A 12324-nucleotide genomic window follows, 5' to 3' on the forward strand; every position below is an offset into this window, starting at 1 on the left:
ACAGGATAGTCTCTCTGCTCACAGGAGGTGGTGACTGGAAATAAGTGTCTTTGATTTGGGTGTCCCTCAGTACTTGTGAAAGCTCCTCAACAAAAGGGGGTTTGGGTTTGGCAGGCTGTGGCCAAAGATGACGGTCTGAGCTGACATCATCAGGGCTGGCATCGTGTCCTAAGTGTCTGATGCCAGGATGATGCTTGTGAGGAGTGGGCGGATGCTTAAGGAGTTCTGTGTAGCAGGACTTTCACCATGTTTGAAGCCTAGCAGTCTTGCTCTGTTGCTTGGTAATTTCCATTATTTGCAGCATAAAGTCCTGTTGAACCAGCTGTTCCAAATGGGTGTTGAGAGGAGATGGGGGTTGAAGTAACCATTGCCTTCTATTTAGGTCTAAGAGCCTGCCCTCATGGGTTCCCAGCATAGTCGACCACATAGTCATCGTAGACAGGCTTCTGAATTGCTCTGCGTGAACGTTGTTGTTAGGAAAAAACAACACACAAACCAACTCTCTAACTAAAAAGTTCTGTGCACAGTCACCCAACCAATGTGATTTGATTGGCTGTCCGTTCGCGTGATCGGGGCATGATCACTACTTAAGCTTGTCCTGTGTTTGTTGATTGGGTAATAGTAGTGTTCAACAGACGGCACATCTGACCTCCTCTTCTACAATCAGCATAATAGCTTGTGAAATGTTGAATAGAATATGTGCATTTCCAAATGGCTATACTGAGAGGAATGGTGGCGCTGACATGAACAAAACCTGATGATCATGTGCTGCATCGATTTAACAATGTTCCAAAGAGCATCTTCAAGAGTGCTTCAGTGGAATCATATTCATTTTACATCATGTTTTACATTTTCCTAGAACTGCAATCATTTCCAACTTTAATTTTGAATCCCATTTTGAAGCATATTTTGTGTTGAACTATTTTAAGACTTTTATGTTGATTTAAATAAAAAAAAAATTGTTTTTAATAAAGTGAGACTACATTTAGTTTTATAATTTGTATTAAAGATAAACATTAAAAAACTCTTAGAAAAGTTATTTTACTCGTGTTTTTTTTTCTTTTTTTTTCACTTTCTCTTGACAGCTTAATAAGCCTACAAGTCAACCCTGTCAGATATAGAACCTGATGGAGTTGGATGGATATAAAACCACGTGTTTGTACAGTAACAAAATGTAGTTTTTTTCCCCAGTTGGAGCTGCCTTAATAAACATTTTAAATAAAGCCAAGATTTATCCCACAACTATTTACAGAACATATACACAGGGAAAGCTGTGACTGCAGAGACTTCAACGTTGTTTGTATTTAAAAAGAAAAAAATATAAAACTTTCAGGATTATGTGTCCTACTGTGAGATACACAATATGGCTCCATGGTAAAGATGGTCATGGCATTGCCTGATTTATTCAGAACAGGGTTTCTGCAGGGTTTAGTCAGTCAAATTTAAGACTTTTTAAGACCTTTTTATGACCATTATGATTTAAATGTATGACCTACACGAATTACGAAAAATAACTTTTATATTAGTCGATATAGATAATTATCACGATAATGTAAATGTCAAATCTTTATTTCTTTCAAGTTTAAAGGCATATTTTTGCTCCTAAGTGAAAGTTGTAGAGCGTTAATTGTGGTTTTAAACTACTCGTTATTGTCAGAACATATCACGACAAACACTTGCCAAACAGTGGAACATTCACAAATCTGAGGTAGAACATTCAAACATTTGACATTAGGTCCTTAACAAAATAAGTATCTTGATTGGAAAACTAATTTCTCAGTTTCTGCATGTGCTAATGGGGGTCAAGTCTTGAAACAGGTTTGTGTTGACTTTGATATCTTCATGAAATGTATGAAAAACAGTAGCCTAAATACATTATTAAATACTGTAATTATATTCCATTAGCCCTTTAATACATTGTCTACATTAATAATATAATACAATTAAATATGTATATCCCACATGGTGCAGTTAGTATTAATAGGCTAACGTTATAAGCCTCAGACTGTATCGTTGCGGTCAGTGTTTCTCCTGTTCGTCAGCGCCGCTTCATCTGCCTTTAAACTGGTTTAAATCACTGAGACCTGTGTGTTCTTCGCTGAATTCAAGCGCTTCTCACTGGATCTCGTGACCGAGACCGATCAGAGTAAACGCATCTGCTCTTGTGGGCTCGCGCTGCGCTGCCGTTTGGACTTTGACATTACGCCGCCAGCGCATTTTCGGGGGGAAAAGGCAATGCTAGAACCAATGAATGAACGAACATTTCAATTTAAAGGTAGGGTAGGTCAGAATTGTCTAAAAAAACTTTTTTTTTCAAATTGGCTTAAACTGTCTTTATATACCAATACATAATTAAAATGTAAGTACTTTGAAAAAGAGAGTATAAAAATGTGACTCTAGTGACTCTAGTGTATTTAAACTTTAATAAACACAGCTCATTAATCCATTCACTCCCACCTAAAAACGGGTGCGAGACTGCGCGCACGTGGGCAGAGCCAATAATAGCGGCGGTAGTCATGGCGACGGAGAGTGACAGTCGCGCAAGCCAATCACTTGTTTCGTCCCGAATGGATTAATGAGCAGTGTTTTTTGAAGATTAAATACACTATAGTCACTCAATTTTTATACTCTCTTTTTCAAAGTACTTACATTTTCATTATGTATTGGTATATAAAGACAGTTTAAGCCAATTTAAAAAAAAGTTCTTTAGACAATTCTTACATACAACCTTTAAGACGTGGCTAAATGTAATTTATGACCTTGTACTGAAAATCCTGACGTTTTTATGACTTTTTATGGTCTAAAATTCTTATTATTAAATTTAAGACTTTTTTTTACTTTTTATGACTCCGCGGACACCCTGTCAGAATTATAAAAAAACGGAGTTGACACAAAGTGAGGAAACAACTTTGAAAGGCTTTTTTATGGAAAATATAAATTCAAGATTTACTTTTTGTATTGTTTGATATATGACAGATCTCTGCCTTTCAATTTAAATGTATATTTTTTGAATTTGTTGCATTTTTAAACACTTTGTTTGGCAGTTTTACATTGTGACCTCTTTCTGAGGACAGGTTAAACGTGTATTTTCCAGGTATAGAGCATGTTTTTAAAATAATACTAAATACATTATTTAAAAATAAAAGTAATAAATATCCTGAGTATCCAGATTGCCTTTAGATCCATTAGCCTTTATTTTTAACATAGAGAGTGCTTTTGTGTGTAGTGCATGTTTTGTCCCTTATCTCAAGAATCAAGATCTTTAAACAAAGTATAATTAATTTTTGGTGTATCAAACGGGCAAATCTTTGGTCTTAACAATCTATTACTTGTTCCAGAGCAAATCGACTTGGCTAATGGTAAAGTTAAGTTTCATAACTTTTTCTATTTTTATTTAACATAAAGCATATACTATAACCAGCGCTGTTTTTGTGCTTTTTGACTGTTTGCTTATTGATTACCTAATGTACAAATGTATTATACTTTTATAATGGAAAATATTGTTTATTTAAATATTATTATTTTTATCAATATTATTTTATAAAAATAATATGCCATATTTGGTATTGAGAAAGGGTCTGTTAGTGATTGGGATTTCCATTAGATGGCACCAAAGTCTGTCTTTATGAGTAAGTCAGTAGCAAATACTTTATATTGAAAGGGACAGCAACAAGGTTGTAAACAATAAGATGTAACTTACAAATGTATGGACTAGCACTGTTATTAGAAATCAAATGCTAAAGGACAACGACAAAGACCTCAGCGGACATTCAAACTGATTGTGTGATTATGAATATAAGATTGACTTGAAGAATGTCATCTAGATGCAGGTAATGCACTCGCTTAATCGATCTCTCTCTCTCATAATACTCCACATAATACAATAAGCTGCAATGAAGCAACTCAGCGTTCCTTTGTTACTAGCTCTAAGCCTTGGGCTCAACTGTTAAACTGTTAACTTGATATTTGAATCCGTGGCGGAAGTAAGTAGTTCCGGGGTTTAAAGACACTCCGTTGTTGTTCCTTATTCATTTAGACACTGGTGTTGTTGAACTGTTGTATAAACGCATTATCAAACTGTGATATGGCTCTGTATCAGTATGGCTGTGACAGCCTTGCTGATAGAGTGACATCTCATGGCAACTTGTGTGATACATATATGTATATAAAGGAAGTGACGCATGTGGAAGCCAGACCTCGTGTCTCTGGAGTGACTGAGCAGTACAGAGCACTTAGGCGGCTGTAGCTTATTACCTTTGAGTAATTGAGGCCTTGGACAGGGGGTGCAGAAACCCAAGAACAGAGAAATGCACATCACAGCCTAAAGTACTTCATGTGAAACATCGATGGGCAACACATGAAAGAGCACAATAATTCTGAATGATTATGCAACATTAAAAAACAAAAATGTTAACTGGTGGCTGTGCAATGAGTAAACAGCAATGTTGTAACCTGAAATGCTTGGATGCTTTTTTTTTTTTACAATCCATTTCATATCATTATTTCAAATATTATAATTAATATTTTATATAATGGAACAGATTACATGAGTTGATTTCAAGTTATAATCCTGATTAAACAGGAACACAAATATTAGCGATAGGGGATGAATACCTGGAGTCCACCAATTTCAGTAAAACGCAGCGAATGTGTGTTGACCATTATACCTAAATCTCAGCCCAGTTCAATTTCAACCATTATATACATTATGTTGATTATTTGTTCTTTTGTATCATTTTGTCGGTTTAAAGGATTTGGGGATTCCCATTTGGGGAAATTATCTATTCAGAAGGACAGATGTGGGTGAGAACACTACAGGGGAATGAAACTGAAAAACACTAGCTCAGATTTGGCAGCCTTATCTGCGTCATAAAGCTGTTTTGATTAGCATCACAGATTTTATCTGTAATAACCAAAAATTATAGTCATGATAATTATAGTTGTAGTCGTCATCATCATCATCATAACCATCACCCTCACTACCATCAACACATTTTTTTTATATTCCTTGAACAATCTAATTAAGCTCATGAACATTACAGAAACATCTCATTATGAAATCCTGCGTACATTTATTGAATCCGCTCCTGTTAGATTAGATGTTAAATATATACAGACCAGTAGTTCAAGTGCATTCATATAGGTGGGAAATATAAGAGAGTCCCGGGCTATATTTGCACAGGAAAGTTGTCACAACTTTATATCAGTAAAGTCAAAAAGCAAATTACACAAATGCCTGTTTTCTTTGTTGCTTCCAAAGGAAAACGTTTTCCATAAATATAATTTGGGATAAATTGGGCTATCGTTGGGCTTTACTGTATAGACTGTCTATCTATAGAAATTGAATTTCAGAATATCCTTTGAAATATTCACAGTAAAAGTGTAACAACTAGCTCTGGGTTCCCCTATACCAAAGTTTGATTGCATATCTATTTTTATCTACAGTATGTCAATTATATATTTAGCATTATTTAATGTAATAATTTAATAACATTAATACATCACATTATAGAATGTTACCCCATAACCTCTCCTTCATTTCCATGTAAATTTGCAGAATAAAGGCATCCTGTCATCTCCACTGCCCACGTGCAGAGTTAGATTGCCCGCTGCAGGCAGAGCGCGGGAAGACAGGGCGCGGGAAGCGCGCGGAGCTTCACACAGCAGGACGCTATGGAAGAATTTACCTCAGCTGCCTTCACTGCAGATGAAGCCAAACTAAATGTATGAAGAGGGGAAAAAATACTTAGGCTATTGCTTAGTTTTCTTTCGTAATTTTTCTCTGTTAAATAGGAAACCTGGACACTTATTCCAACGAATGAAGTAACATTTTCCAAGGAAAGAAATATGAGAAATTGTGCAAAACGGAACAGAATGTACGCTCAAAGCCTCAGAAGAGTTCACCGATGAAGCACGGTGCTAAATAAGCTGTGGCTTTTATCTCAGAACACGAATCGGAGATGAGATCGCCCTTAAACATAATGTTACATCGCTGACGAAGAAAAAGAGTGAGAGCGAGAGAGAGAGAGAGAGAGAGAGAGAGAACACACTGATGCGCGCGCGCTCCCGGTGCGGCACTCAGCGCGCTCAACAGCTCGTGCCTCCTCCATCCCAACCCTCTCCGCCAACGCCGTCTCTCCAATCTCTGCCCTCTCCCTCCCTGTTCGCTTTTCTTAAAGCTCATTTCCGTGACGATCCGAAGCTTTTCACCGACACGATGAGAGACGCGAGCAGCGCAGCAGTGGGACAAATCGAACCGAGCCGCTTCAAACGGAACTGAGCTCCAGAACTGAACGAACCGGCATCACAAAAAAGAACCAAAAAAAGGAGATTTCATTCAAATCACGTCTTCATCTTCTCTCTTCTTGGTCTTAGAGAGAGAGCGAGAGAGATAGAGGAAAAGCACAGGAAATCTTTAAACTCGCCGTTGTCGGATTCTCCGTTAAAAAAGGTGATTTTTGAGCGTTTCAGATGTTCACATACTTTTGGAGACGAGAGAATGACCTGGGTGATCCACAGCAATAATCTCTGTATTTAATAAAATGATGCATTGACTTGTTTCTGATGTAACTGCGCAGACTGCTTTACAAATCATCCAGCTTCAAATGGCACTTTAGCAAACGAATAATAGTAAAACAAAATAAAAATAAAAAAACCTAAATACTTATAAAAAAAAATCTAAATTTAGTTGAACATTGGAATTTATTTATTTATGCGTAAAATATGGAGATTTTCAACTGTTTCATTCCAATGCATGATTTTTTTCCCCTTCTTTTTTATCTTTTTTTAGCCACCCATCAAAGGCAACCTGGGACCACCCGTCTCCAAACCCTGGAGATGTAAAGTTGGACACCGCTGAAACCGAGTAGGTATCCGCTATGTTATCACTTGGGAATGGAAGGACATTAGAATTGATTGCTAAAGCCAGGACACCAGAGAAGGGTGGGAAGAAAATACAAAGTGCGCTATTCATGGAAAATTGCAGTCTTTTCTGGATGGAAAACAAGGATCTTTCGAGAGCTTTTGGTTGTTGTTTTATTCCTTTCGAGAGCCAAGAGATCCGCAGAGTGTGGCACTCTCAGCAGCATTTGGCTCTGAGTTTCTTCACTGATCTTCTGATAACATCTGCGCTAATTAAGTGCGTTCAGACTGTGGAAAGCAAATAACCTCCGTTATGCATTGAAGGTCTAATTGGTGTTTTGGCGACAGTCTTAGGATGCACCTGTCATTGTTTTTTTTTATGTTAAGTTGATGCAGTGGTTGATTTTTATTTCATTTTTTTATTGATCTAATGCACTTGAGCTTTGCATGAACATGGAAAAGGCTGATTATTCAGAAGTAACAAAAGTAATATTTTGCCAAATGTTTCCTGTTCGGCACTGTTTGTATGTGTGTGACAGCTGTAGTGAGACTTGAAACAGACTGTTTTTAACGTTGAAGTGCATTGAACAGGTTAAATGTGCTTTCTTTCATGCAATGCTTGAAAACATTAGTGGTGATTATAACCTTGAGTCCTGCTTTTGGGTGTAGTGTAAGCTATCATCGAATGAGAGATGCCCAGTCCAACCCATGATAATGCATGATCTTTATCGTAAACATGCAATGATGTGGAAGGAGGAGGTTTTTTATTGTGCAGAACGCTCAAAGCATTGCTACTGTCACTCGCTGTCTGAGCCTTCTCATCTCACACGCTTCTCTTTTTTTTCTGTTTTATTGCAGTGCTGTGAAGTGGCTCTCAGCCTTAACTTCATCAGGACTCGGCGGAAGGATGCTGTGGTTTACCCTGCTAAGCACAATAGCTTTAGGATGGACTACGCCGATCCCTCTGTTGGACGAGTCGGAAGAAATAGATGAGCCTTGCTTTGACCCTTGCTACTGTGAAGTCAGGGAGGGTATTTTCCACGTCCACTGCGACAGCAAAGGATTTACAAATGTCAGCCAGATCTCCCAGACATGGACGAGACCCTTTATACTCAATCTGCAAAGGAACTCCATGCGCAAGCTGTATTTTAACAGCTTTTTGCATCTCAACAATGCTGTGTCACTCAATCTGGGGAATAATGCGCTGCAGGACATACATGTGGGTGCGTTCAATGGCCTGAGCATCTTGAAAAAGCTATTTTTGCATGAAAACAAACTGGAGGTGTTCAGGAATGACACTTTTATGGGGCTGGAGAGCCTTGAGTATCTTCAGGCGGATTACAACGTCATCAAGAGAATAGAGAGCGGGGCGTTTCGGAACCTGCACAAACTCAGAGTACTTATTTTGAATGACAATTTGATACCTGTGCTACCCAATTTATTATTCAGGTCCGTATCGCTCACGCACCTTGACTTACGTGGCAACCGCTTAAAAATTCTACCCTATAAAGGGACTTTGGAATACATCGGTCGCAGCTTGATGGAGATTCAGCTTGAGGAAAATCCATGGAACTGTGTGTGTGACATTGTGCAGCTCAAAACCTGGCTGGAGCGAATACCCTATACAGCTTTGGTGGGTGACATTACTTGTGAATACCCATTTCATTTACATGGTAAGGACCTTCGTGAGATCAAGAGAAGTGAACTTTGTCCTTTACTCTCCGAAGCCGAGCTGGAGGCCAAACATGGCATTCCTAGATTACCATTTAATAACGACAATGTCTGGCCCACCAAGCCTTCGTCTATGTTGTCATCCTTTCATAACACAGCCTCCTCAGTAGAGTACAGAGAGAGACACGTAAAGCCGACTAAACGGCCCAGACCCACAAAAACACCACCCACTCCTCGTAGCATTTACCCAGGGTTGAATCAGCCTCCAATCGCTGCCTACCAGACCAGACCCCCTATACCAATAATTTGCCCGACAGGGTGCACGTGCAATTTACACATCAATGACTTGGGCCTCACCGTCAATTGTAAAGAGAAAAGCTTCCACAACATTTCTGAGCTGCTGCCACGACCACTTAACGCCAAGAAACTCTATTTAAGTGGGAATTTGATTCAGAAGATTTACAGGTCCGACTTTTGGAACTTCTCTAGCTTGGATTTATTGCACTTGGGTAACAATCGGATATCATATGTTCAAGAGGGTGCATTTATGAACCTACCTAATTTAAAAAGTTTATATTTGAATGGCAACGACATTGAAAGGCTCACTCCAGGCATGTTCCGTGGTCTGCAGGCACTTAGTTACCTGTATTTTGAGTACAATGTCATTCGAGAGATCCAACCGGCTGCCTTCAGCCTTATGCCAAACCTGCAGTTGGTTTTTCTCAATGACAACTTGCTGCGCACCCTGCCTGTGGATGCTTTTGCCGGCACTTCCCTGGCTAGACTCAACCTGCGCAACAACTACTTTCTGTACCTTCCTGTGAACGGAGTACTGGAGCATCTCCACTCCATTGTTCAAATCGACCTTCACCAGAATCCTTGGGACTGCTCTTGTGACATCATCCCACTCAAGCAATGGATTGAGAAGCTCAGCTCCGTCATTGTCGTTGGAGAAGTGACCTGCAAGACCCCAGACTTCGCCCTTGGCAAGGATCTGCGCACCCTGGAGGCTGAGGTTATCTGCCCTGAGTTGAAATTCACCGCTTCTTCTCCAGTTCTCCCCAATGACATGACGGCCACCAGCGGCTCTGAATTGGGACAAGCGCCGGCAACGGGAGCTGTCCCGCTTTCTGTGCTGATTCTCAGCCTGCTGATTCTCTTCATCTCCTCTGTGTTTGTGGCCGCTGGTCTCTTCGCATTCGTCTTACGGAGGCGAAAGAAACTTCCCTTCAGGAAGCGACAGGAGGTGGACCTAACTGGCATTCAAATGCAGTGCAAGATCTTTGAAGAAAGACAGTCTGCCTCGCCTGAGAAGCCACCCCGTCACGTCTACGACTACATACCACATCCCGTTACTCAAATGTGTAACAATCCCATTTACAAACCACGGGAAGGAGAGATTGAGGGCGAGCAGTTTGCAGAAACCAAGGAAAATAACAGTAATTATCGAACTCTTCTGGAGAAAGAGAAGGAATGGACGATGGCGGTGTCCAATTCCCAGCTCAACACCATTGTCACCATCAATCAGTCCGGTGACATGACTGGCTTTCACGAGAACGGAGTGCTTTGCCCTACCGTGATTGACAGCCAGAGGCCGACCCCTACGGTTGGTTTTGTAGACTGCCTGTACGGCACCGTTCCCAAATTAAAGGACATGCATGTTGCACATGCACATCCCCCCGGAATGCAATACCCTGATTTACAGCAAGACGCCAGATTAAAAGAAACATTACTTTTCACTGCAGGGAAAGGATTCCCCGAGCAAACCCAAAGTGAATACCTCGAGTTAAGGGCGAAATTCCAAACCAAGCCGGATTACCTCGAAGTCTTAGAGAAATCGTATAGATTCTAATTGAATAGAAAAATAAAAGAGTAAACTCACTTTCACAACCCCTCCTCGCCCAAAAAGAATACGTATAAAAAAAGAAGCATGGCAAAATTATATGTTTCACACACGTACACATACACACTCACACACACATTTCCCCCAAGTCGCTTTTGGAGGAAAGGCCATACTCAGATTTTTCAATGAAGTGCCTTTTTTTCAGAGTAGCCAGCAATGTTACCACCCATTATTTTTGTACGGAACAGATCTGTTGTTGAACCTCCGGAGCGCCTGGCACAGTTTGTAGAATATTTGCAGTTTGCTGCATGCATTCGACTGCAGATGGAGGTCATTGATCAACAAACTTCACCTGCTATAGAGATACAGCGACGTATTACCCGTTGAGTGGTCTATTTAATTTTCTATACAGCAAAAGACAGAGTTCTATCTCAAGGACGCACCAGAGGATCAATATTTGTGAATATATAATGACACTTCAAGATTTTATGGAGTTTAACGCACTTTCTTAAGAAAAATGCTTCTGGATACTATCACTAACAGCTTTTTAGGAAGCACTTTTAATGTTTTCTCTCTCTCACAAAGATTTGACAAAGTTAAAAATGTGCATATATTTATTCTGTAATTTCAGTGAAAGATTTAATTGTAAAGGTAATGTTAAATCAATGTATAGTGATTATGCGTCTGGTATAGCCTTCTTAATAAAAATACAAAGTCTTAAATAAAAAGGGTACCAATGCATACTGTTTGTGAGAAATAGACTTGACGTATTGGTATGGCGCTTCAAATGACAAATTATAAAATGCACATTAACCTATCAAGGTCTCATTGCTGCTAGAAGAGTCAGGTTGAGACAGTCTGATGGTCCTGCCTGTATGCATGTGTCATCGATGGGTTTGGACAAGAGAAGGAGACCTTGGATTAGATTTGAGCCTTTCTGTAAGGTATGTTTTTATACCTGTCCACTGCTTACTAAATAACACAACATTTGAGATGAATATTTCATGCAATGTCACTTTTACATGTGTCCACAAGAGTGAGATAGAGAGACACGCTCGCATCATGTCTGTGGATGGACAAAATTGATGTTTGATTATTTGAGGAACGCCACTTATTTTTTCAGGTATGATATACAACTTCGTGAAACATATGACATTTAATTATACATTCTGCTTGTTTGTGTTGGGGGTATTTTAAATATTCTGTTGATGCATCACTCAAGTGACATGCTTACGAACTAGAAAGTGATCTATTCGACAAAAACTGATTTTCTACTCCCCATTCGACAGCAAAATTGCTATTTTTTAAAACCAAATATTTGATGTCTGTTTGCCAGTGCCAGTTACATTGAAGTTCTATCCATAACCATTTAATACACACATTGAAAGACAGTTCATTTAAGGATGATTATTTTTCCCGAGGCTGTCAAGGATGCAGAACAGTATTTCTTTATTTGTTCTTATTATTCAGTTGACAAGTGTAGCTTCTGTTTCTTCTGTTCAATACCCACTAAGAATTTTATTTATATTTTGTCCCTACATTCATCTTTTACCCAGACTGTTTTGTCAATATTTCAATAAATTTTGCTTGGTCCATATTTAACAGCACTCCCTTTTTGTGGTAATCTGTTTCACATCAATAATATGTTCAAACAGAGTACATTTTCTGTCAGAAATATTCATAAATGGTTGTTACAGTAGTTTGGTGCCCTAAAGTGCATGCAAATGCCATTTTTCAGCGTCTTTACTGGGTTTGTTTCTTCTCTGCATTATTTTTAGCACTGTGCATTATTCTTCTGTAGAATGTGAGGTGTAACTGTTGTAAGTGAATGTGTCACTTATAGATTGTGTAGTGTTAACTAAAGATGTGTTCAGCTGTGTTCTTCACTGCGATGAAGAACTGCTCAGGGGACAGTAATGGTCATGGGGACAATGTCACCTTGCTGTGGA

General features: G+C 39.2%; 1 protein-coding gene across 3 annotated transcripts; it reads left to right on the forward strand.

Moving 5' to 3' along the window:
- Positions 1–6016: 6016 nt before the first annotated feature.
- Positions 6017–12001, forward strand: slitrk3a (SLIT and NTRK-like family, member 3a). Of its 3 annotated transcripts, XR_013798587.1 has the most exons (4): positions 6017–6451; positions 6791–6865; positions 7720–11319; positions 11411–12001. XR_013798587.1 is itself a non-coding variant. In XM_079621003.1 (3 exons), exon 3 carries the CDS (start codon positions 7769–7771, stop codon positions 10382–10384), a length of 2616 nt encoding a protein of 871 aa, XP_079477129.1. In that variant the 5' UTR covers positions 6017–6451; positions 6791–6865; positions 7720–7768; the 3' UTR covers positions 10385–12001. The 3 variants fall into 3 exon arrangements, 2 of the variants coding, with proteins under 2 accessions (XP_079477129.1, XP_079477130.1); XM_079621003.1 differs by having other exon boundaries at positions 7720–12001; XM_079621004.1 differs by having other exon boundaries at positions 6119–6451; positions 6791–6869; positions 7720–12001.
- Positions 12002–12324: the final 323 nt, after the last annotated feature.

The sequence above is a fragment of the Phoxinus phoxinus genome (assembly GCF_949152265.1).
Source record: "Phoxinus phoxinus genome assembly, chromosome: 8".
Taxonomy (NCBI): Eukaryota; Metazoa; Chordata; class Actinopteri; order Cypriniformes; family Leuciscidae; genus Phoxinus; species Phoxinus phoxinus.

What these genes read in the sequence shown, in the direction of transcription:
- slitrk3a (XM_079621003.1), top strand. Translation starts at nt 7,769, where the DNA reads ATGCTGTGGTTTACCCTGCTAAGCACAATAGCTTTAGGATGGACTACG.